Source organism: Coturnix japonica, chromosome 15, assembly GCF_054131305.1.
Source record: "Coturnix japonica strain WE chromosome 15, WE-NBRP24, whole genome shotgun sequence".
In the NCBI taxonomy this organism is placed as follows: Eukaryota; Metazoa; Chordata; class Aves; order Galliformes; family Phasianidae; genus Coturnix; species Coturnix japonica.
Window position 1 is genome coordinate 17,172,031 of NC_140677.1, and position 18,740 is coordinate 17,190,770.

At 50.2% G+C, this 18,740-nt stretch overlaps 2 protein-coding genes across 3 annotated transcripts in view; one reads left to right on the forward strand and one right to left on the reverse strand.

The window, feature by feature from the left end:
• Nucleotides 1–745: 745 nt before the first annotated feature.
• LOC146758411 (uncharacterized) lies at nt 746–8,005 on the reverse strand. Its single transcript, XM_085517252.1, has 2 exons — nt 4,218–8,005; nt 746–2,109 (listed from the first exon to the last, which is right to left on the reverse strand). Exon 1 carries the CDS (start codon nt 4,997–4,999, stop codon nt 4,220–4,222), a length of 780 nt encoding a protein of 259 aa, XP_085373378.1. The 5' UTR covers nt 5,000–8,005; the 3' UTR covers nt 746–2,109; nt 4,218–4,219.
• The window catches only part of SFMBT1 (Scm like with four mbt domains 1), a 48,616-nt gene continuing 33,439 nt past the window's right edge, over nt 3,564–18,740 (forward strand). For both annotated transcript variants that reach the window (XR_014934898.1, XM_015874467.3), the window contains exon 1: nt 3,564–3,646. The gene's annotated coding sequence lies outside the window, so the exon portion shown is untranslated. The remainder of the gene's footprint in view (nt 3,647–18,740) is intronic.

Here is an 18,740-nt window from a genome sequence, read left to right on the forward strand (position 1 = left end):
AAATTTTGGCCCCGATCTCAGAAATCTGGATATTTTGTTTGACCTTCATCTTAGATTTATGCTGTCGAGGCTACAAGATTACATACATGTCAGCGCTGCTACTTATGTACGGCAAGAATGCAGTTTTACATGGGCTGGCAAATTATCCCATGTACTTCCTGAGACTCCTTAAAGGAACATAAATAAAAGCTCAGCATATTTAATCCATGCCCCTGAAACACCAGATAATAGTGGTACTGGTTGCCTGCAGAGGGTCAAGCCAGTAAATGCACACATACCAACTTTAGGCCTGCTCTGATTCAGGAAAAGAAAGTCAAACCCAAGTGAAGCTGTAAGAGCTCGGGCAGCGCTTCAAAGGAAGCCGATAAAAGAGAAAGGCAGGAAACTGACACTCACCTGTAGCAGAATTCTTAAAGCCTCACATTCAATAAAGCCACAAACCAAAAGGAATTCAGCAGCCTTTGCTGCTTCGTGTCAACATGCTATGGGATTCTAACAGATCCATAGGTATTAAAAACTAATGGCAGAAATTGGTTAGTTAAAGCCAATATTGATTTGTTGCCAGATTCTGTGTCTCAACAATTGCACTGGAGTGTCCATTTACTTTGCTCAGAAATAAATATTCCTCCCCAGCCGCGTGTGCTCTCTGTAAGGGAAGAATCAGTTTTCACCACTGGCCGTTCTCTCGAGCCATGTGGGCTCATTGATTTATCAGCGGCGGAGTAAGCACGGAAATGTAAAGGGATGCTGTCATGGTCATTTATTTAAAAGGATTTTTTGGAAGAGGAATGGCAGCGCCTTCCCAGGTGAGGATGTGAGGCGGTTCCTGAGCGTCTGAACACGAAGTTGGTTGAGGTGAATTATCTCCACTTGATTTTTCTGTCTGGCAGAGTTAATTTATTTGTACAAAAGTATTTAATGATGCAGAGAGATTGTTATTGGTGGTTTAATTATTGTTTTGATCAGAGCTTCTGTATGGCTGGTAGTACACTTAATAAGATAATCATACTTTTTCATCTGTTAATGAGTCTTTGGAGTATTCCCAGCACAGATTTAAGTCTTCATCTTTTCCCTGCTCTTGGTTTAATTTCTGTGTTTCCTTTGCTTTCATAACACAGTGTGGTGTGCGGTTTTGCTGCTGTTTATAACCTGCCTTCCTCACCTGAGCAGGGCTGATCAGGATGTTCTAAAAACAATTAACGTTTATCATTTGGAGAAAAGACGACTTTGCCCATAAATTGAAACAAAGAAACAGGATATTTGTTCTTAGGCAAACTGCAATATTGATTTTGCATAATCTTGTGGTGGTGTCTGAACTTTGCTGAAAGAAAGTGTATTGCCTTCCTCTCTTTCCCATTCAGCTATCTTAAAGAAATACATTTCCTCTGCCTCCTTCCAAAAGCTGATTAGTATTACAGCCCAGTCAAGGGAGATACTGACGATACAGTCGGTATGCCAGAGTTATCTTAGCAAGGGTGCACGCTGACATAAGTAAAGGGTACCTGTGTATTTGTTGTTGATAATAACTGCCTTGTAGATATGTTGAAGTGTATTAGGAGCTGGGAAGTGCTTAGAAATGCTAAGAGGAGAACCTTTGCTAAGAGCAAAGTTGGCATCACAAAAGTAGAGGTGATTTGCTTCTCTGTAGACACGGCTATTCCAGTTGTTCCAGTGATGTGTGTATCAGGTTGTTCCGTCCTCTACTTTGTGACTACTTGGTTTTGCTCTATTTCATTCTGGGTTTAGATGGCCTGGGTCTTACTCACTTTGAAGCCAGTATGTTTCTGCTCCAGTGGTGCAGAAACCTGTGGGCCATGAGGGATGTGGGGAGGCCTCTGGCCTCTGAATGCTGGTGCACACAGTCTGCCAGGTGAATGGGCCTGAGAGTTAGGAAATCCCTCCTCCTCCTCTGGAATCCTGATGCCATGCAAAAAAAAAACAAACCCAGCTTTATCCCAGCACATCCTGGAGTACAACGCTTCCCTCTGTTTGCTTGTTGTGCCACTCTCACTTGTTAGCTGAACATCTCACAGAAATCGGAGCTGTTATAAACCTTGTAGAAGCTCAAAGTGAAGGCCACATGGTGGAATCCCACCTGGTGCTGAAAGCCTGTAGTTAAAGATAAATCAAGAAAGCAAACTCAAGGAGCTGAAGAGAAATGTAATTCCACTGTAATATTAGAATCCAAATCTATCCAGGAAGCCTGACCTGGTTATTTCAACCATTTCACCTTTTTGGAGATAAAGCGAAGCAAATCCTTCCCACAACTTCACATTCTTCCAGCAAAAAGTCACTGCTTCCTTAAGCACACGTGAGCACACTTAGAACAGCCTTAACCTACATCTGGAAAGTCTTCAACTATGAAAAGAAAGGCAGAAGGTGGCAAGTGTTGTAATGGCCAACAAATGAAATATGAGGGCACCCTATCCCACAGGGAAGGTGTAGGGTGCTGTAAAGCTGCTTTCTCCTAATAGGGGCAGCATTATACCATTATCATAGAACTTCCAGGGGTAGCTTCTGCTGGTGGGCTGGAGAGAGAAAATACTTTTGCCTTCCCCTTTGCAGAGCAGCTTTTAGGCTCTGTGAAAGTTCATGTGCTTTTATCTCCAGCTTTGTGCAGAGGGACTTAGAAAAGGAGCAGGAGTCCAGCCCTGAAGTGCCGGGCTGTCTTCAGGCTCAGCTCGAGACCTGTGTCACTGCATCTGTGACTTGTTTCCTTTACAGAAAGGGTTCAGCCTTCTGTCATTATTCAAGTTAAGTCAGCCTTCATCTCACCGTGCTGCACAGCCCGGCTCTCAGCCTGTCCTCACAGGGAGCTGCTCCATCCCTCGGCTCATTTTTGTGACCCTCCTGTGGATGCGATCCAACAGGTCGGTACCGCTCCTGTACCGAGGATGCCGTACTCCAGGCGGGGGCTCAGCAGCGCAGAGCAGAGGGACGGGACCCCTCCCCGGCCCTGCCGGCCACGCCGCTTTTGCTGCGGCCCAGGACAGCCGGTTCCTTCATAAATACCCACTCCTGTCCCATTTCCTTAACGCGACGCAGCGACGGGGATCCCGGAACCCCCGTCCCGCACGGCGAGACCCCCCTCCAGCGGACGGCCCGTGTGCGGAGCTGTGTGCGGAGCTGCGGGAGCCGCGGGGTGCTGCGGGATGCTGCGGGGTGCTGCGGGATGCTGCGGGATGCTGCGGGAGCTGCGGGATGCTGCGGGATGCTGCGGGATGCTGCGGGATGCTGCGGGGTGCTGCGGGATGCTGCGGGAGCTGCGGGATGCTGCGCCCATCGCTGCGCCCAAGGAGCGCCTTCCTCCCGGGGCCGAGCGGAGCTTCTCTCGGCCATGGAAGGTCGCCCTGCAGCCGTCGGTGCTCCCCGCCGTTGGCGGCTCCCGTCAGCGGCCGCAGCAGGTGAACGGGGGCAGCCGGGCCGCAACGTGGGGCGGGCGGCGGGATCGGGAGGGACCCGGAGCGCCCGAAAAGCCGCCGGGGGAGGGGAGGGGAGAGCGGGGGGGAGGGAGGGGGGTGGGGGGGGAGAGGCAGCGGCGGGCGCATGCGCTCTGCCGGGCCGTGCCATATTGGAATGAGGCGGCGAGCGGAGCCGGGGAGCAGGAGCCCGGGCAGCGGCGGAGGGCTGGAAAAACTCCCCGCAGGTGAAGCGGGGGGTGGCGGCGCACAGCGGCGGGCGGAGCGGGACGGCCCGCAGCTGGTGGGGGCGTTTTGCCGGCGGAGCGCGGGGCACGAGGGGTTTTTCCGGGCTCCCGAAGTTTGGATGCGGGGAAAAAAAGGCGGCGAGGGAGGAGGAGGAGGGAGGAGAAGGAGAAGGAAAAGGAAAAGGGAGGAGGAGGAGGAGGCGGCAGCGCGGCGCGGCGGGAGGCGGCAGCGCGGGGGGAGCAGCGCCCTGCGGGCACTGCGCGCAGCGATGCGCGGGGCGGCACGACGCGCAAGTGCCCGCGCGCAACTCGGCGCGCTCCCGCTGAGCCCCGTCCCGCTGTGTGTGAGCCCCGTTAACCCACAGCTCTGAGCCCCGGTAACCCACAGCTCTGAGCCCCGGTAACCCACGGCTGTGAGCCCCATCCTACTGTTAACCCCCGTCCCGCTGTGAGCCCGGCCCCGAGTTGCGCTGCCCGCCCCGCGGGAAGTTTGCGCGCCCCGCGCCCGCGGGAGATCCGAACCCGTTGCGCGCTCGCCCCTCTCCCGTTCAAAATGGCGCTGTTGGGGGACCTTTAAACGCCGCTCCGCTCCGCGCCGCTCCGCACCCCCGCCCGGCCCGGCCGTGCCCCGGCTCTACGTCCCGCCCTGCTGCCGCCGTCGGGCGGAGCGGAGCTGCGCGGCCGTTCCCGGGGCCGCTTCCCGCAGCGCCGCCGCGGGGCCTGCGCGTCCGCGTCGTGTGCGCGCCCGGCGCTGCGCTGCGCTCGGTTCCGCTCGGTTCCGCTCCCCGCGGCTCCGGCCTTTGTCCTGCGGAGCCGCTGCGCGCGGCCGGGCCGGGTCCCGGGGATGCGGGGCGGGGGGAGCGGCCGGGCGAGTTCCCGAAGTTGGGACCGCGGCTCCGCCGGGCGCGGGGGAAACAGCGGCAGGAGCGCGCGGCCGGGCGGTGTCGGTGTCGGTGTCGGTGTCGGTGGCGGCGGTGGCGGTGGTTGTGGTGGTGTCGGTGTCGGTGTCGGTGCTGCGCGATCCCGCCCCGTTTGCTGAGCGTTGGCCGGCGGTGCCCCTTTGCTGCGCGTTATGGAGCGGCTTATCCGCCCTCGGAAACTTGTTGCCGCCGTAGCGGAGCTCAGTGCGCGGAGCGGCTCCGTCCGCCGGGGCTGCGGCACCTGCCCCGGGACCTGCCGCGAGTTGCGCTGTGCGGGACGCGCTCGGACGGCACCTCGCGGCGGTACCGGTCCGACCCGCGCTACGGCTGCGGCCGGGGGTTTGGAGCCGCTGTCCCGGCACCGGGGAAACCGGTGCGGGCGTGAGAACGAACCGATCGTCGGTGAACTGCGCGTTTTCTGCGTGACTGTCATTGCTGCCGTGCGGTTTGTACATAAAGGAGCGAGCGGGCATCCGTCCGTCCGTGCGATCGGCTGCAGGAGCGCTCAGGGGCTTCCTGCCCTCACTCAGCCATTTCCTCTTTTACTTTTGCTTTGCGAATCCGTGCTGTGATTGAAGGGCGGCGAGAAGGAGACCTGCTGCTTCCCGGAGCTGCCGGCTCCCGAGCGAGGGGAGGCTCCGCTCCGCTCCGCTGCGCTTCTGAGCCGCGCTGGGTTGGCCGTGCAGCGCTGTGCTGCGCGCTGCCATCTCTGGGCCGTGCACTGGCACCGGGTGCCGGGCGCTGTGTGTGCGGGCAGCAGCCGGCACCGCATCGATCCGGGCGGTTCTTCCTTCGCAGCTTTTTCCCCCTTTGCTCGTAATTTAGCGCCGCTGAACGAACGCGTGTGGCGGCTTGACCCGGCGAGGCTGTGAGTGGTTGGAGATGGTGTGAGGTGGCACGCTGCGGAGGAGAGGACCGCAGGAGCACGTTTGGTGGCACGTTGTGTCGGGTGCCTTGTTACGCTGCCCCGAGGTATAACAGCCCTGATCGCAGCCTTTGCCGTGTGCGCTGCTGCCCGGGCTGCAGGCATCGCCCTCGGGGGGCTGTGCGGGCACCGCGCAGTGACAGCAGCGCTGATCCAGGAGAGCTGGGAAGCGTTTGGTGAGGGCGGTTCTGTTGGGTGCTGATAGTGCAGAAACAAAGTTGCGTTCATGTAATGGTGCTTTTCATTTAATGATGCGCTTTGACTGACTGGAGTCCCTCGTTTTTTTCCAGTGCCCGATTTTCTCTATACTGATAAACCCTATGAGAGAAGCAGATGGACTTTAGCTATTGTTTATTTGATTTTAAATTGGTTTTGGTTCCAGGAGCGTATTACAACACAGGCAGACACGCTCTCACGTGTACTGCTTGTTTTCATTTTTCATCCCAGTCTCTAGTTCCAAATGTGCCCCTGTTCACACATGAGGTGCTGAGCTGTGCTGGTGGTTGCTGTGAGCGGTGAGATGTGCCCAGAACAGTCCTGTGGGATGTGACCTGGGCAGGGTAAGGGGTGGGACACGGGGCTTCTGGGCTGCCAGAGCCCCGCCACTGCCTGCACGTCCTGCAGCATCGTAGGCCGTGCTGTCTTGTTCCAGGACTAACTCTGTTTGTTGCTCTTCAGGGCATTGCCATGAGTGCAGCCGATGCCCTCAGAAATAAGGGAAGTGCGGGTTCAGTTGGAAACATCACATACCTGGCACTGATTACCCAGCTGGACAGAACTCATTAACTCCTTTTAAACCAAGGCAGTGAGTGCGGACCTGAAAGCCCTCCCTGCTTTCGGAGCACTTTTCCTCCTGTACTTACAGAACAGAACTGAGAACTGAAGTCTGTTTACGTCTTAAATGGTGCATTTGTTCAACTTCTTAAAAATAGGTTTGAGGGATGGGAGGGGAAATGTTGAGTTCTCATTGCTCTTTTGGCCAAGTGTTGCTGTTTGTTTGAATGTGCTCCCATGCACATTGACGTGTGGATTTTGTCACCCCTCTTAATGAAAACCAGTGTTTTCGGGGAAGCGGCTTGGCCAAGTTCAGCATTCACCATTGACTGTGAGCCAGTTCTGGATGATTCCAGCCTAGCCACTGGTGTGGAGGGATGGTGTGCAGCAGTTGGCTGCTTTGGCTTCATTTTCTCAACCAGTTCAGCTTCTTTCAGCAGGAGACAATGGTGGAAACTGAAAAAGCAGGGAAGATTGCATTTTGTGCTTCCAGGGTGGGTGCAAAATCGAGACAGGAATCTAATTCCTGGGAGGACAAGGTGGCCAGAAGAACAGTCAGCTCCTCATTGAAGTGAATGTTCCTCAGTTTAACTCCTTCTGCATAGATTGAAATACTGTTTTCTTTGCACCTGCTTTTCTAAGGTGCAAATATTTCTTAGCTGGGTAAAATGAAAGTGCAGTTTTTCTTACTAATTGGAGTCCAATTTCCACCTAAGTGCAGCTTGACGTAAATTATAACTCTCAGGATTATCCAGTGAGAAATACAGGAATTACCTTTTTATAGGAAGCTGAGATCTTTATTTAAGTGCTCAGACAATCTGTTGCCTTTCTGCTTTATTTCCAAACAGTGGCTGAATCGTACTGGGAACTATTTTAAGCCTGTTGAGAAATGGCAGTATTTCTCAGACTAATATGCTTTTATTTAAATTTATTTATATAAATGCCATTCTTTTGTGCTCTTGCATAGATAGCAGCATCGAGATAGCTTTGTTAGTCCTGATCATGCTGATATGCAAACATGAGCGATAGGTATCGTAACAAAGCAATCTAACAACTGCTTCTCAGCTGCTGTGGGCTCCTTCCTAGCAAAGCAGCAGTGCTGGTGTTTCTGGTCAGTGTTTTCACACCGTGTTGCAGAGCACACACTGGCCAGCCCAGTGCTGCATGTTGGGCTTTGAGGACAAAGGCTGCATCCGTGCTGTATTTCCTGCTCCAAAGGGTCATATCACAACACAAAAACTTCCAGCAAACTGCACAGCAAAACCCACCCGAACGTATTGAAATGAACCCTTTTCAAGTTCCCGCAAGAGTAGAGGTAATTGAAAGACACCAGCAGAGCTGCTGGGGGTGGCTGGCAGCTTTTTGTGCAGGAGGAAGTGGCAGCGCCTCTGGCCGAAGCTACCAATGACCTTTCTGTATTTGTATTGTACCAGTTCTGATTTTACACCTCTCCTGTACCCATCCGCAGCTCTGCTGTCCGAGCCTCTCACTGACTTTGGTTGCACCTGCTGCTCTTGCTGCCAGCACTGCCTGCTGCATCAGGGTACAGCCGTGCTTTGGGTTGGTAGAACTGGAACGCATGTTCTGTTTTCTTCTCCATTCTTTGGAGTTCCTTGAGTGCAGAATTGGTGCTCAGTGAGAATTAGTCGGAACAATTCCAAAAGCTTCAGTTGCAGCAGCTGATGCAGGTCTTGTTCTGGGCAAGGTCATTTCTTTCTCCATGTCTTTATTACTGTGCCTTTAATTTTATCCTCTCATTATCCCTCTGCAGTTCTTAGCAACCAACATCTATTTTTCATCTCTTATTACAGTTCTGTGTTGTCTTAAAACTTTGTGTTTCTGCCCTTGTTTGGATCATTGGAAAAGCAGGGCTGGATACAAACTCATTGACTCTCACAGAGGAAGCACGTGCTGACATTAAGTGCTGGACCTTCATGTGGTCTGTGCTCTGCAGCAGACTTGCACGGGTCTATGGCTACCTGTGGAGATGGGCATGGGGGAAGGAGATCCTGGAGACCTCATGGAAGGACTCCCAAGGTGGCACTGTCAGCAGCAGGAACAGGGTGTCGTTTGATTTTCTGAGACATTGTTTATTACATCCTGCTGCTCAATTAGATATGTCTGATTTAATAACCATGTCTAATGATTCCAAAGTTGGAACTGAATGGAAGCCTCTCGTATCTCTTTCATATTAACATTTGAATAACAGAAATAAAGTTGTGTGTGCCAGCAGAGCGGTGCCTGAAGAAAAGCCACTCAAGTTTGAGGGGAAGACACTGCACAAATAATAAAGTGAAAAAACTTGTTTGGATTTCAAAACACATTTGATGGCTGTAAATGTTCCAGTGTTGTCAGGATCAAGCTTCGAAATTGTACTCCTAAAAATAGAGGACTCTTTTGTAGCTGCTCTCTGCCTCCTGAGCCCTCAGGCTCCAATCTTGTTTTTGTCTCTGTACAAACAGAAGTGCAAAAGAAGTCTTAAAATGACAGCGGATTTTCATGTAATTGCATCAGTGCTGCTGCTGGTAATAGGCATGCTGGCGCTCCCTATCAGATGTTCCCTAAAACCTGTGCTGTTGCAGTCTCCAGGCCTTTATGCCTCTTGTGATTTGAAAGTTGTATTGTTGAAAGCTGTTGTCTCTTTTTTTCCCTAAGCTTTAGTTATTTTTTAGAGGAGGAACAGGAAGGAGCATATTGGCTTGTGTGTGGTAACAAAGGCAAGGCCATATTTTTGAGACGCTGCCTGGAAGGAGAGAATTTCATCACGTAGCACGGCTCACAACACCGCAGTTCTGTGTGTAGAAGCAGAGGGGGAAGCTGCTCTGCCATCCCGCTGTGTGGGTGCAGAAGGGGGGAGGTGTCCGGTGTCCCATTGGAGCCATCAGGAGCACTGCGTGTGTTGGCACCTGGAGAATCTGGGAATGGATATACCCAGTAACACCTATTCTGGCTTCAGAGCCAACCCAGTGTGTGTTTTTCTCAGCTTTCTAGATTTAGTATGCCACATTTAAAGCCTTGTTGCTCTGACGTGTTCTCAGCCTCTTATGAAGCTTAACAAAGGCACTGAGCAGGAAAGGCTCAGCTGCTGCTTTACACCAGAAGTGTGTTCTATGATCCAGTCTGCGAGGTGAGAAATCACTACGTTCCTGGGCTCCCAGCTTCTCGTTACTGCTGCTTGGGCATGGAGTTGCCAGGTATGCTGAGCCTCGTGATGGAGCTTGGCGATGATTTTGGCATCCCTTCAGGTGCAGAGAGGAATGTTTTGGGTTATCGTTTTAACATTCCTCCTTTAAATATTTGTTTCTTTCCATTGAAAACATACTTGGCAGTCAGAACTGAAACCCCTTGAAAACAAAAAGTATATTTGAAAGCAGTGGGAGATCTCAGGTCTGCAGCGAGAGGGCAGAGGCCAAGCACAGCCTCCCCTGCTGAAGTCAGTCAGCCCTGGGAGCACGGACGAAGGTACAGGAGCACAGCGAGCAGAACACGGGATTAAAACACACAGTGTTTTCAATGTGTTTTAAAGGCAGCACAAACAGCGTGTTTTGGTGCTGCACTTGAAGCAATCTGCTTTCTGTGTGCGGTTGCTTTTGTGTAAGGTTATGGATTTCGTTTGCCAGAGGAAACACTTCTTATGAAGATGCAGAGGGATTGTGTTGTTGTCCCGTTGTGGCCCTGGTGGTGATGCCTCCCCTGGCTCCAGCTCCAGGTGCTGCTGTGAGTAGCACCCAGAAACCCAGCTCTTCCCCAGTACTTGGGAGCTCAGCAATGCAATTGATTTGGAGTACTGTAAGAAATGGTGCCATTTTCTTGTTGTATTGGATATATGCATCTTGCTCACTGCTCGAGTACTGCTTGCAAGTTCATAGACAAGTTGCTGCTTAGTACTGTGGAACTTGACATTCACTGGAAAAAAGTAATGCAAGTGGTGGGTTTGCTTAGTGGAAAAAGCATCCTTCCCTGTTTTTGTCTTTTGCTTGGTGTACCTGATGCCTGTTTGTCTGTTTTTATGCAATAGCTTGTGCTGTCAGTTCAGTTGCTTTCATAAAGCCAATAATTAAACGAATGTGTAATTAGAAACTAAAAGCAGCGATGCTTCCAGCTGTAGCGAGCAAGTGTGTAATCATACTGCTATCCAAACAGCTTCCTGGGAGCATCAGGTTGGTAGGAACCCATGTATTTGCATTTTGAATGCAAAAAAAGGTCACAGTTCTTTCAGCAAAAATCACCTTTTCCTACCAGAGATGGTTGTGCTCCCACCCCATCAGCTCTGAAATGGGAAGCGCAGGTGGCCTGTGGGGTGGGACAGTGCAGAAGCAGCAGGGATGGGGAAGGTCAGGGCCTGGCTGTGGGGCAGACACACAGCACTGCATCCTCCTCACTTGTTTTCCTGCTGCCTCCAATGGCCAATGAGCCACGAGCTGTTACCTCCTGTCAAGACCGGCTTCCCTATTTCTCTTAACCTTCCCCGTGCTGTTACTTCCTTACCTTGGTCAGGAAGATGGTGCAGCTGTTCCTGAACCGACTTAATCAAAATATTGCTGCGCAGTTGAAAGTGCAATTGTAACTAAAACTTTCTGACAGTTTTTCCATTGTTTTTCTGTTTACTTTGGTGTGAAAAACAACGTGGGGATGTAGGCGTTGCACTGGATAAAATGTAGCACTGGGAAACCAAGGTTGGCTGTGTTAGCTTTCCTTCTGAGCCGCTGCCTCTCCCGGGGATGAAAGGATGAGACGGATACTGTTGTCTCGCTGTTGAAGCAGCACAAAGGGCCGGTGAGGGCCCAGGCCGCTCTGTTAGAACTGGTGCAGGGTCTGGATCCTCCTTGTGCCTTGTCAGGGCCTGCAGGGCACTCACACTGCTCCAATGTGCCGTGGTTCCTGTAGGAGCTCTCATGTCACCCATCCCTCCTTGGAGGCTTTCAGGAACCATGGAGATGCAGCTCCAAGGGACTCAGTGGGGTAGCAGTGTGGTGGGGTTGGGCTGCTGGTTGGACTGTGGAAGTCTCTGTGATCCTTCAGCCATCCAGCTTTCAATACAGACACGACCCAGGTGGTCTTTCCATCTACCTGCTGTAACCAGTGATTTCTTTGGAGAAATTGGTGTGCTCTACAAATTTCTGTCTCCCCTCTGCTTGATGACAGTTCCTCATAACCATCAAGTCCTTATGTGGAAGATTCTCTCCCTGAATTTAGTGTAATCCATTTATCCAAGATATACATCTTTTGTAAGATATTTATGTGTGTGTAAAACTGAAAGCTGCTTCACCAAGCAGGTGAGAAGTTGGGTGTTGAGTCTTGTTTGAACTGTAATCTAGGGCAAAATGTTGATACATATGTTTTAATAATGTAATAAGCACTTTAAGGCTCATCACTTAATGCATTTTAATAACTGGTGGCAGCCAGAACTTGCTGCTGGAGGAAGTGCTCTCCAGAGGCCACATAGAAAAGCTGGGCAGAGGTGCTGAGTCAGGAAGGTGTGGGTGAGTTGACATGTCCCACACGCGCAGGGAGTGCTGGGCTGTGACTGCAGGGACCACACTGAGCTCCTGAGCCCTCCAAGCTCTGCTTCAGTCTCCAGGAGCGTCACAGAATGGCACAGCAGTGTCACTTTGTGGGGGTTCTCCTCTGGGTGCCATTCTGCTGCACCAGGAGCACTGCAGCTGGGTGAACCTGTATCCCAGGGTCTGCAGTGCAGGGGGAGGCGCTGTTAGAAAGGACCTGATTCCATTTAGCTTTTAAAACTTGCACTCCTGCATTACATTCTCAGTGATGCACTGGAGGAGAAGCATGTGCTGTCAGAGGTTCTTGGCAGCTTTGCTGTTGAAGCCCTGAAGTGGCAGTGAGGAGTAAACTCAGTTCTCACTTCCTACCAACTCCCCAGCAGCATTGGATGTCAGCAGTTTTATTTAGATACTGGCACTGGTTTAATTTGATTGTACTATAAATTAATAAGTTCTGATTGCATTCGATTTAACTCCCGCTTTACTTAGTCTTGTTGCATTTATTGTCTTAAATGTCAGTGCTGCTACAGATGATAAAAACAGATTTATGCATCCTCTGCCTGTGATCTCTGTCTTCAACGAAGACTAAAAGCTGCCCTAATAGAATTGTGGTTTGACAGGGTGTCAGTGTAAGAACAAGAGGCTGTTCCTATAGGCTGCTGGGGTAGCTCTGAGTTCTCTGCAGTAGATCTCTGTGCTGTGATCCCTCTGTTGTAACTGCTGCAGATGCAGCAACTCTGAATGAATCGACCTGGGGCAGGATGGATTTGCTCAAGCCAAGAACGTGTCCAGTGCTGTGTGATGTCCCTGAGCTGCTCTCAGCTGTCTGCAGTCAGCAACAACCAAATCCAGAACTCCGTGTGTTTTTGGTAATTCGGATGAACAAAGTATGACAGTTTTAGTTTCAGCAGCTCGTGGCAGTGCTGTGCATCACTGACTGCTCTTTGTCATACTCAGGTCTGTGGCTCTGCTAAATGAAAGCTGCTCGGGTGCCATTGCTGCCATTGCCACCACTGCCAGGGCTGGCTGTGCTTGTGCCAATAGCAGTGGCTGTGGCTCTGGAGCAGGGAGGCCACACCAAAAAGACAAGCTGGTTGTATGGGCAGCTCTTGTTCCCTTTCCTCTTGAGGAGATGTGGGATGGCCAGACTGAAAAATCATTGCCTTCTCTGGTGGAAGAGACAGTGCTGTGTGCCAGGAGCCATGGGGCCACGTAGCTGCGATGTTGTGGGTGTTCTCAGCTCCTGGGCAAGGCGTCCTTGGTGGTGCTGTGGGTCAGCAGAGGGCAGTCCTGCTTGGCAAGAGCAGAGAGCCTGGAGGTGAGTGTGGCTGTGCATGCTAACACAAGGCCAATGGTGTCCTGCAGCTGGGGCTTGCTGCTGAGGCAGTCCTGTTGTGGTGGATATGGCATCTTCGGTGTAACATGTGGTGCTACCCCAGCAGAGATGGGAATCAGTGTACATTGTGTGACAGCTGGGATGCTGATGCACTAGCGGGTCTAGAAACGGCTGGTTTGGAAATGTCATTCATCTTGCTGCTGGGATAGGAGGCTGCACCCAGTGGGGTGGATGTGGTGTGCAGTAGTTTCCTGTTAGCAATGAAGAAATTACCCAGTCAGCCATCATTAGATCTCAGATGCTGGTCTGGGGGTTTAACAGGGTCAGTACTAGTGAGAGCATACCAAGGTGAAATGCAGAAACAATGCAATCTTTGTATTTGTATGTAGACCTGTGCAAACCAATGCATTTTCAGTGGTGCTCTGCTGCTGAGAAGCAGATGGAAGTCGTGCTGGAATAAGGATGTGTTACGTGAGTTTCCTGATAAGTTTGTGCAAGAAACACTCCTTGCTTGAAGCACTCGGGATGTTGCTCTGGGGGTGTCAGCACGGGCAGGACTTCAGCCCTTTGGAGCAGCAGGGCTCCAGTGTGCATGAAGCAATAAAAGTGGAGCTGAAGCTTTCCTGCTTTCAGTAGTAGTTTATCTTGGGATAGCGCAGGCTAATTGTGGTTTAATTATGTGTGGAAACCATAGCCAAGGCACCCCAAATGCTCACGAGGTTTTCAGGATTGCACAGTGGTACTGTCTGGAAGCAGCCAACCTCTTAAATAGTGCAGCCAGCAGGAGGTGATGGTCGAGCTGTGCTCAGCCTGGTGAGGTCTTGAGTATTGTGTTCAGTTTGGGGCTCCTCACTAGAAGAAAGACATCAGGGCCCTGGAGAGCGTTCAGAGAAGGGCAGCGACCTGTGAGGGGGTCTGGAACACAAGTCTTAGGAGGAGCAGCTGAGGGAATTGGGGATTGGAAGCATCAGCTGCGTCCCTGGGCCTTCTGTGGGCAGCCCTGAGCCTGCCCCGGGCTCTGTGTGCGTGATCCGGGCCACAAGCAGCCAGCACATCGCTTTCCTTCTCAGAGGCTGGATTTTATTGCAGCAACTGACACACTAATGAACATATTCGTAATTAATGAGAATGAAACTCACTTGTTATTAACTAACGTAGTGATCTTGATAGAAGTGCGTGGGGATTTGTGTAATCATTTAATGAAGATCGAGTGTGGAAAGTTGAAGATAGAACAGGAAGAATCACGGAAAATAACAACTAGGGAAGTGTGTGCAGGAATTTACAGCATTCATTGTGGAATGAGAGCTGCAGAGCTCATGGATGCACAAAGTGAATAAGCTCTTGGTGGCATCAGCCTCTTCTCCCGTCACAGAGGTACAGTGTGATGAGTTCATTTGTCTGAGGAAAGCCTCAGCCCTGAAGGAAGCTGGGGACGTGGAGCTGGGATGTCTGCGCTTTGTCTGAGCTTTGGCTGGTAACAAACAAGAGGGTCTGTGTGCTGTTGCTTGTCAAAGTGATGCCTGCATAGGAAGCCTGGTCTGAATTCTTTCTCAGTCTTCTTTACTGACTTCCACTTTGAGGTGCCAGAAAGTGCCCACTACAGGGCACAGTAAGAAGTGTTTGCTGCTACAACATGTTGTAGATCAGTAAAATAAAACCCAAAGTGTTTTACTAAAGCATTTCATTTGCTTGGGCACCAATCCTTGGGGAAGCCTCCAAATCTACTAGTTAATGCTCATAAGGAAAGATGGTGTTTCAGAAGCAGCTGTCTGTGTTCCGGTGCATGTTCTGTCCTTCATCTTTTATCCTCAGATTGGAGAACATTGCTATGATTGCTACGATTCCACCCATTTCCTCTTCCCTCCTGCTTCCCCGCACACCCAATTTCATGTGTGCCAATGGAAAGAGCTTAACGCACTTTCCTTCTTGGAGCTTTTCTTATCAAATTTAAGCTTTTCAGGCACGATAAAATGGTTCTGCAGTTAGGGAATCGAGTGGAGCTCAAAATAAATCTTTTTCTTGTTGTCCAAGGATTATTCTGGTGTTACTGTTCTTGAATGCAGACAACTGAGGATGAAACAATGCTGTTTGTGAAGCAGTTTGCAGCCACTGCAACCAGAAATGCTGAGAAAGTGACTGGCAGCACTGAGTGAGCACATGCAGCAGATGATGTGTTCAGAATCCTGTAGTCCAGAGAGAAAGATTGCTCAGTCTGCCTGCCGCAAGATTTCAGACCGAGGTTTTCAGAAGAAAAGCCCCTGCTCCACCTGACCCATTGCATCCACAGCAGATGGGCAGACAGTGCGTGTGTGTTAGAGCTATGAGAGCTGCGTGGCTCTGCATGGCTGTAGGGCTGTGGGCTTTTGCAGCTGAAGTGTTTGCTTAGGAATATCGGATCCAGAGCTGCAGCACTGGTGGGCTCAGAGGTGTCAGCGTGGTTTGTGGTGATGGCTTTCAGGCCTGCTTGGCACAGGCCTGTTCCCTGGGGAGACATCTGGCTGGACTTCTGGCTGCCTGGCCAATATATGCTTGTCCTGATGGTGGTGCATGAGGCTGCAGGCATCTTCCTCTCCTTCCCACATGGGCAGCTTCTCATTTAGACAGCCACCAGTGTCACGGTTTGAACTAAAAATCCACCTGCGTCCGTGACAGGGGGCCGTAGGCCCCGGAGGGGCCCTAGGCCGAAAGGAAAAAATTAATTAGGGAAAGAAAACAGCGGCAACGATCTAAGGAGGCACACTTATTTACTAAATACTATATCGAAATACAGGATAACACAATATAATACAATATAATTGAAATTGAGCTAACGAATCAAGCAAAATAGGAGAGAGAATGAGTCCCGTAACCGAGAGGCCTACTGTGAATCTAGGCGAACGGCTGAAGGCTCCCACACACTCCCCTGAACGCCAGAACTCGAAAGACGTCAGTCTGTTCTGCGACAGAGTTAATATAGAGTCCAGGTCCCGTGACCTATCGTGTTGTTCCCTGGGAGATGTAGTCTTCTTCTGATAAGTTGCAGATTCAGTAAAATTATTCATGCTTTATATGATGTTATGATGTGGAATACTGATAGCAAAAATTACAAAATTATTAAACCATGACATTCCACCCCTTATTCTACATCATTACATTATATTTATACATACATACACACTCATATGTATAATTGTGAATAATTAGCAACCTTATTTTTTCTCAACAATCTATATTTATTCCATACAAATCCCTAAGTTGAGAACAAAACTCTATAACCTAATTTACTATTTATTAATTTTGAGAAAATGGCAAAACTGCCAGAAAAAGGAAAACATGTCAGCGGTAGAGGGGAAAGGCAGCGCTGGTAGGGCGTCCCCCACATCAAGGTGCACTCATCCTTTCCCAGCCACCACAGCAGATTTCCTTTTGACTTATACTTCTTTCCATGTGTGCTCTACACATGCATGGCCAGTGCAGGATATAGAGTCCAGATGGAAAACTTGCTTACAGAATGCCTAATTAAGGTATATAGAGAAAAGTGTTTCCTTAACATTGATCCACTCTATCTTAAGTCCTATACCTAATTGAACTATTCTGTAACCAATTGAAATATTTTCTGAGACTCTACCTATATATCTACAGGAAAATCATTGGCTGCACTCCCCCAACATCAAATTCCCTTGTGGTACACATTGAACATTCCCATTTTTGTCCATCACCCACCATGTGCACCCAGGTCCCTGGGCAAAGACAGTACCCCGGAGAGGTTTGCCCTTTCCAGACGCTGGAAGGACCCAAACTGTTTTTCCCAACACACTCTTTATGTGTACTACAGGAACCTTATCTCCCTCCACGGTACGTAGGGAGCTGGATTGGTTAGGACCATTACGATTACTAGATCCTCGAGTGTTGACCAACCAGGTGGCTTCTGCTAAATGGTTCTCCCAATTTTTATACGTTCCGCCACCCATTGCTTTCAACATAGTTTTCAATAACCCATTGAATCGTTCAATCTTACCAGAAGCTGGTGCATGATAGGGAATATGGTAAATCCACTCGATGCCATGATTTTTGGCCCAAGTGGTTACAAGGGAATTTTTAAAATGGGTCCCATTATCTGATTCAATTCTTTCCGGAGTGCCATGCCGCCACAGGATTTGCTTTTCCAACCCTAATATGGTGTTTCGGGCGGTAGCATGGGGTACTGCGTATGTTTCGAGCCACCCAGTGGTTGCCTCCACCATGGTGAGTACATAACGCTTACCATTGCGAGATCGTGGCAAGGTGATATAATCAACCTGCCATGCCTCTCCATATTTATACTTTTGCCATCGCCCTTCCTCCCAGAGAGGTTTCATCCTTTTGGCTTGTTTAATTATGGCGCATGTTTCACAATCATGAATAACCTGAGCAATAGCGTCCATAGTTAAGTCCACCCCTCGGTCTCTGGCCCACTTATATGTTGCATCCCTTCCTTGATGACCTGAAGTCTCATGGGCCCACCGAGCTAGGAATAATTCACCCTTGTTCTGCCAGTCCAAGTCTATTTGAGCCACCTCAATTTTGGCAGCTCGATCAACCTGATGGTTATTTTTATGTTCTTCAGTAGCCTTACTTTTAGGCACATGAGCATCTACATGGCGCACCTTTACAACAATGTTCCTTATTCGGGCAGCAATGTCTTTCCACAGTTCAGCAGCCCAAACAGGTTTACCCTTTCGTTGCCAATTATCATCCTCCCACTGTTGCAACCACCCCCATAAGGCATTTGCCACCATCCATGAATCAGTATAAAGATGAAGCATTGGCCACCTCTCCCGTTCAGCCACATCTAAAGCCAGCTGAACAGCCTTTACCTCTGCGAATTGACTTGATTCTCCTTTACCTTCGGTGGCCTCTGCAACTTGTCGTGTGGGGCTCCATACAGCAGCTTTCCATCTGCGATGCTTCCCTACAATACGACATGATCCGTCTGTGAATAGGGCAAATTTCTTTTCGTTTTCTGGTAGCTCATTGTATGGTGGTGCCTCTTTAGCACGTGATACCTCTTCTGTAGGTGGTATTTCAATTTTTTTACTCTCAGGCCAGTCCATGATCACTTCTAGAATTCCAGGACGGCTGAGTTTTCCCATTCGAGCTCGTTGAGTAATTAATGAAATCCACTTACTCCAAGTGGCATCAGTAGCATGATGGGTGGAGGGAACCTGTCCTTTAAACATCCAGTTTATTACTGGCAAGCGAGGTGCTAGAAGAAGCTGAACCTCTGTCCCAACTACTTCAGAAGCAGCCCGAACCCCCTCATACACGGCTAAGATCTCCTTCTCAGTTGGAGTGTAGCGCTCCTCAGACCCTTTATATGCTCGACTCCAAAATCCTAGGGGTCGGCCTCGGGTCTCTCCTGAGGCTCTTTGCCACAAACTCCAGGTGGGACCTTTCTCTCCAGCAGCAGTGTAGAGGATGTTCTTCACATCCTGTCCCGTCCGTACTGGCCCCAAGGCCACGGCACGGGCTATTTCTTGTTTTATCTGCTCAAAAGCCTGCTGCTGCTCAGGACCCCATGAGAAATTATTCTTCTTCCGTGTTACCTGATAGAGAGGGCTCACTATGTGGCTGTAGTTTGGGACATGCATTCTCCAAAAGCCCACTACTCCCAGAA

Excerpts from the sequence above, each read along its gene's own strand:
- LOC146758411 (XM_085517252.1), bottom strand. The coding sequence starts at position 4,999 with ATGACAGTCACGCAGAAAACGCGCAGTTCACCGACGATCGGTTCGTTC.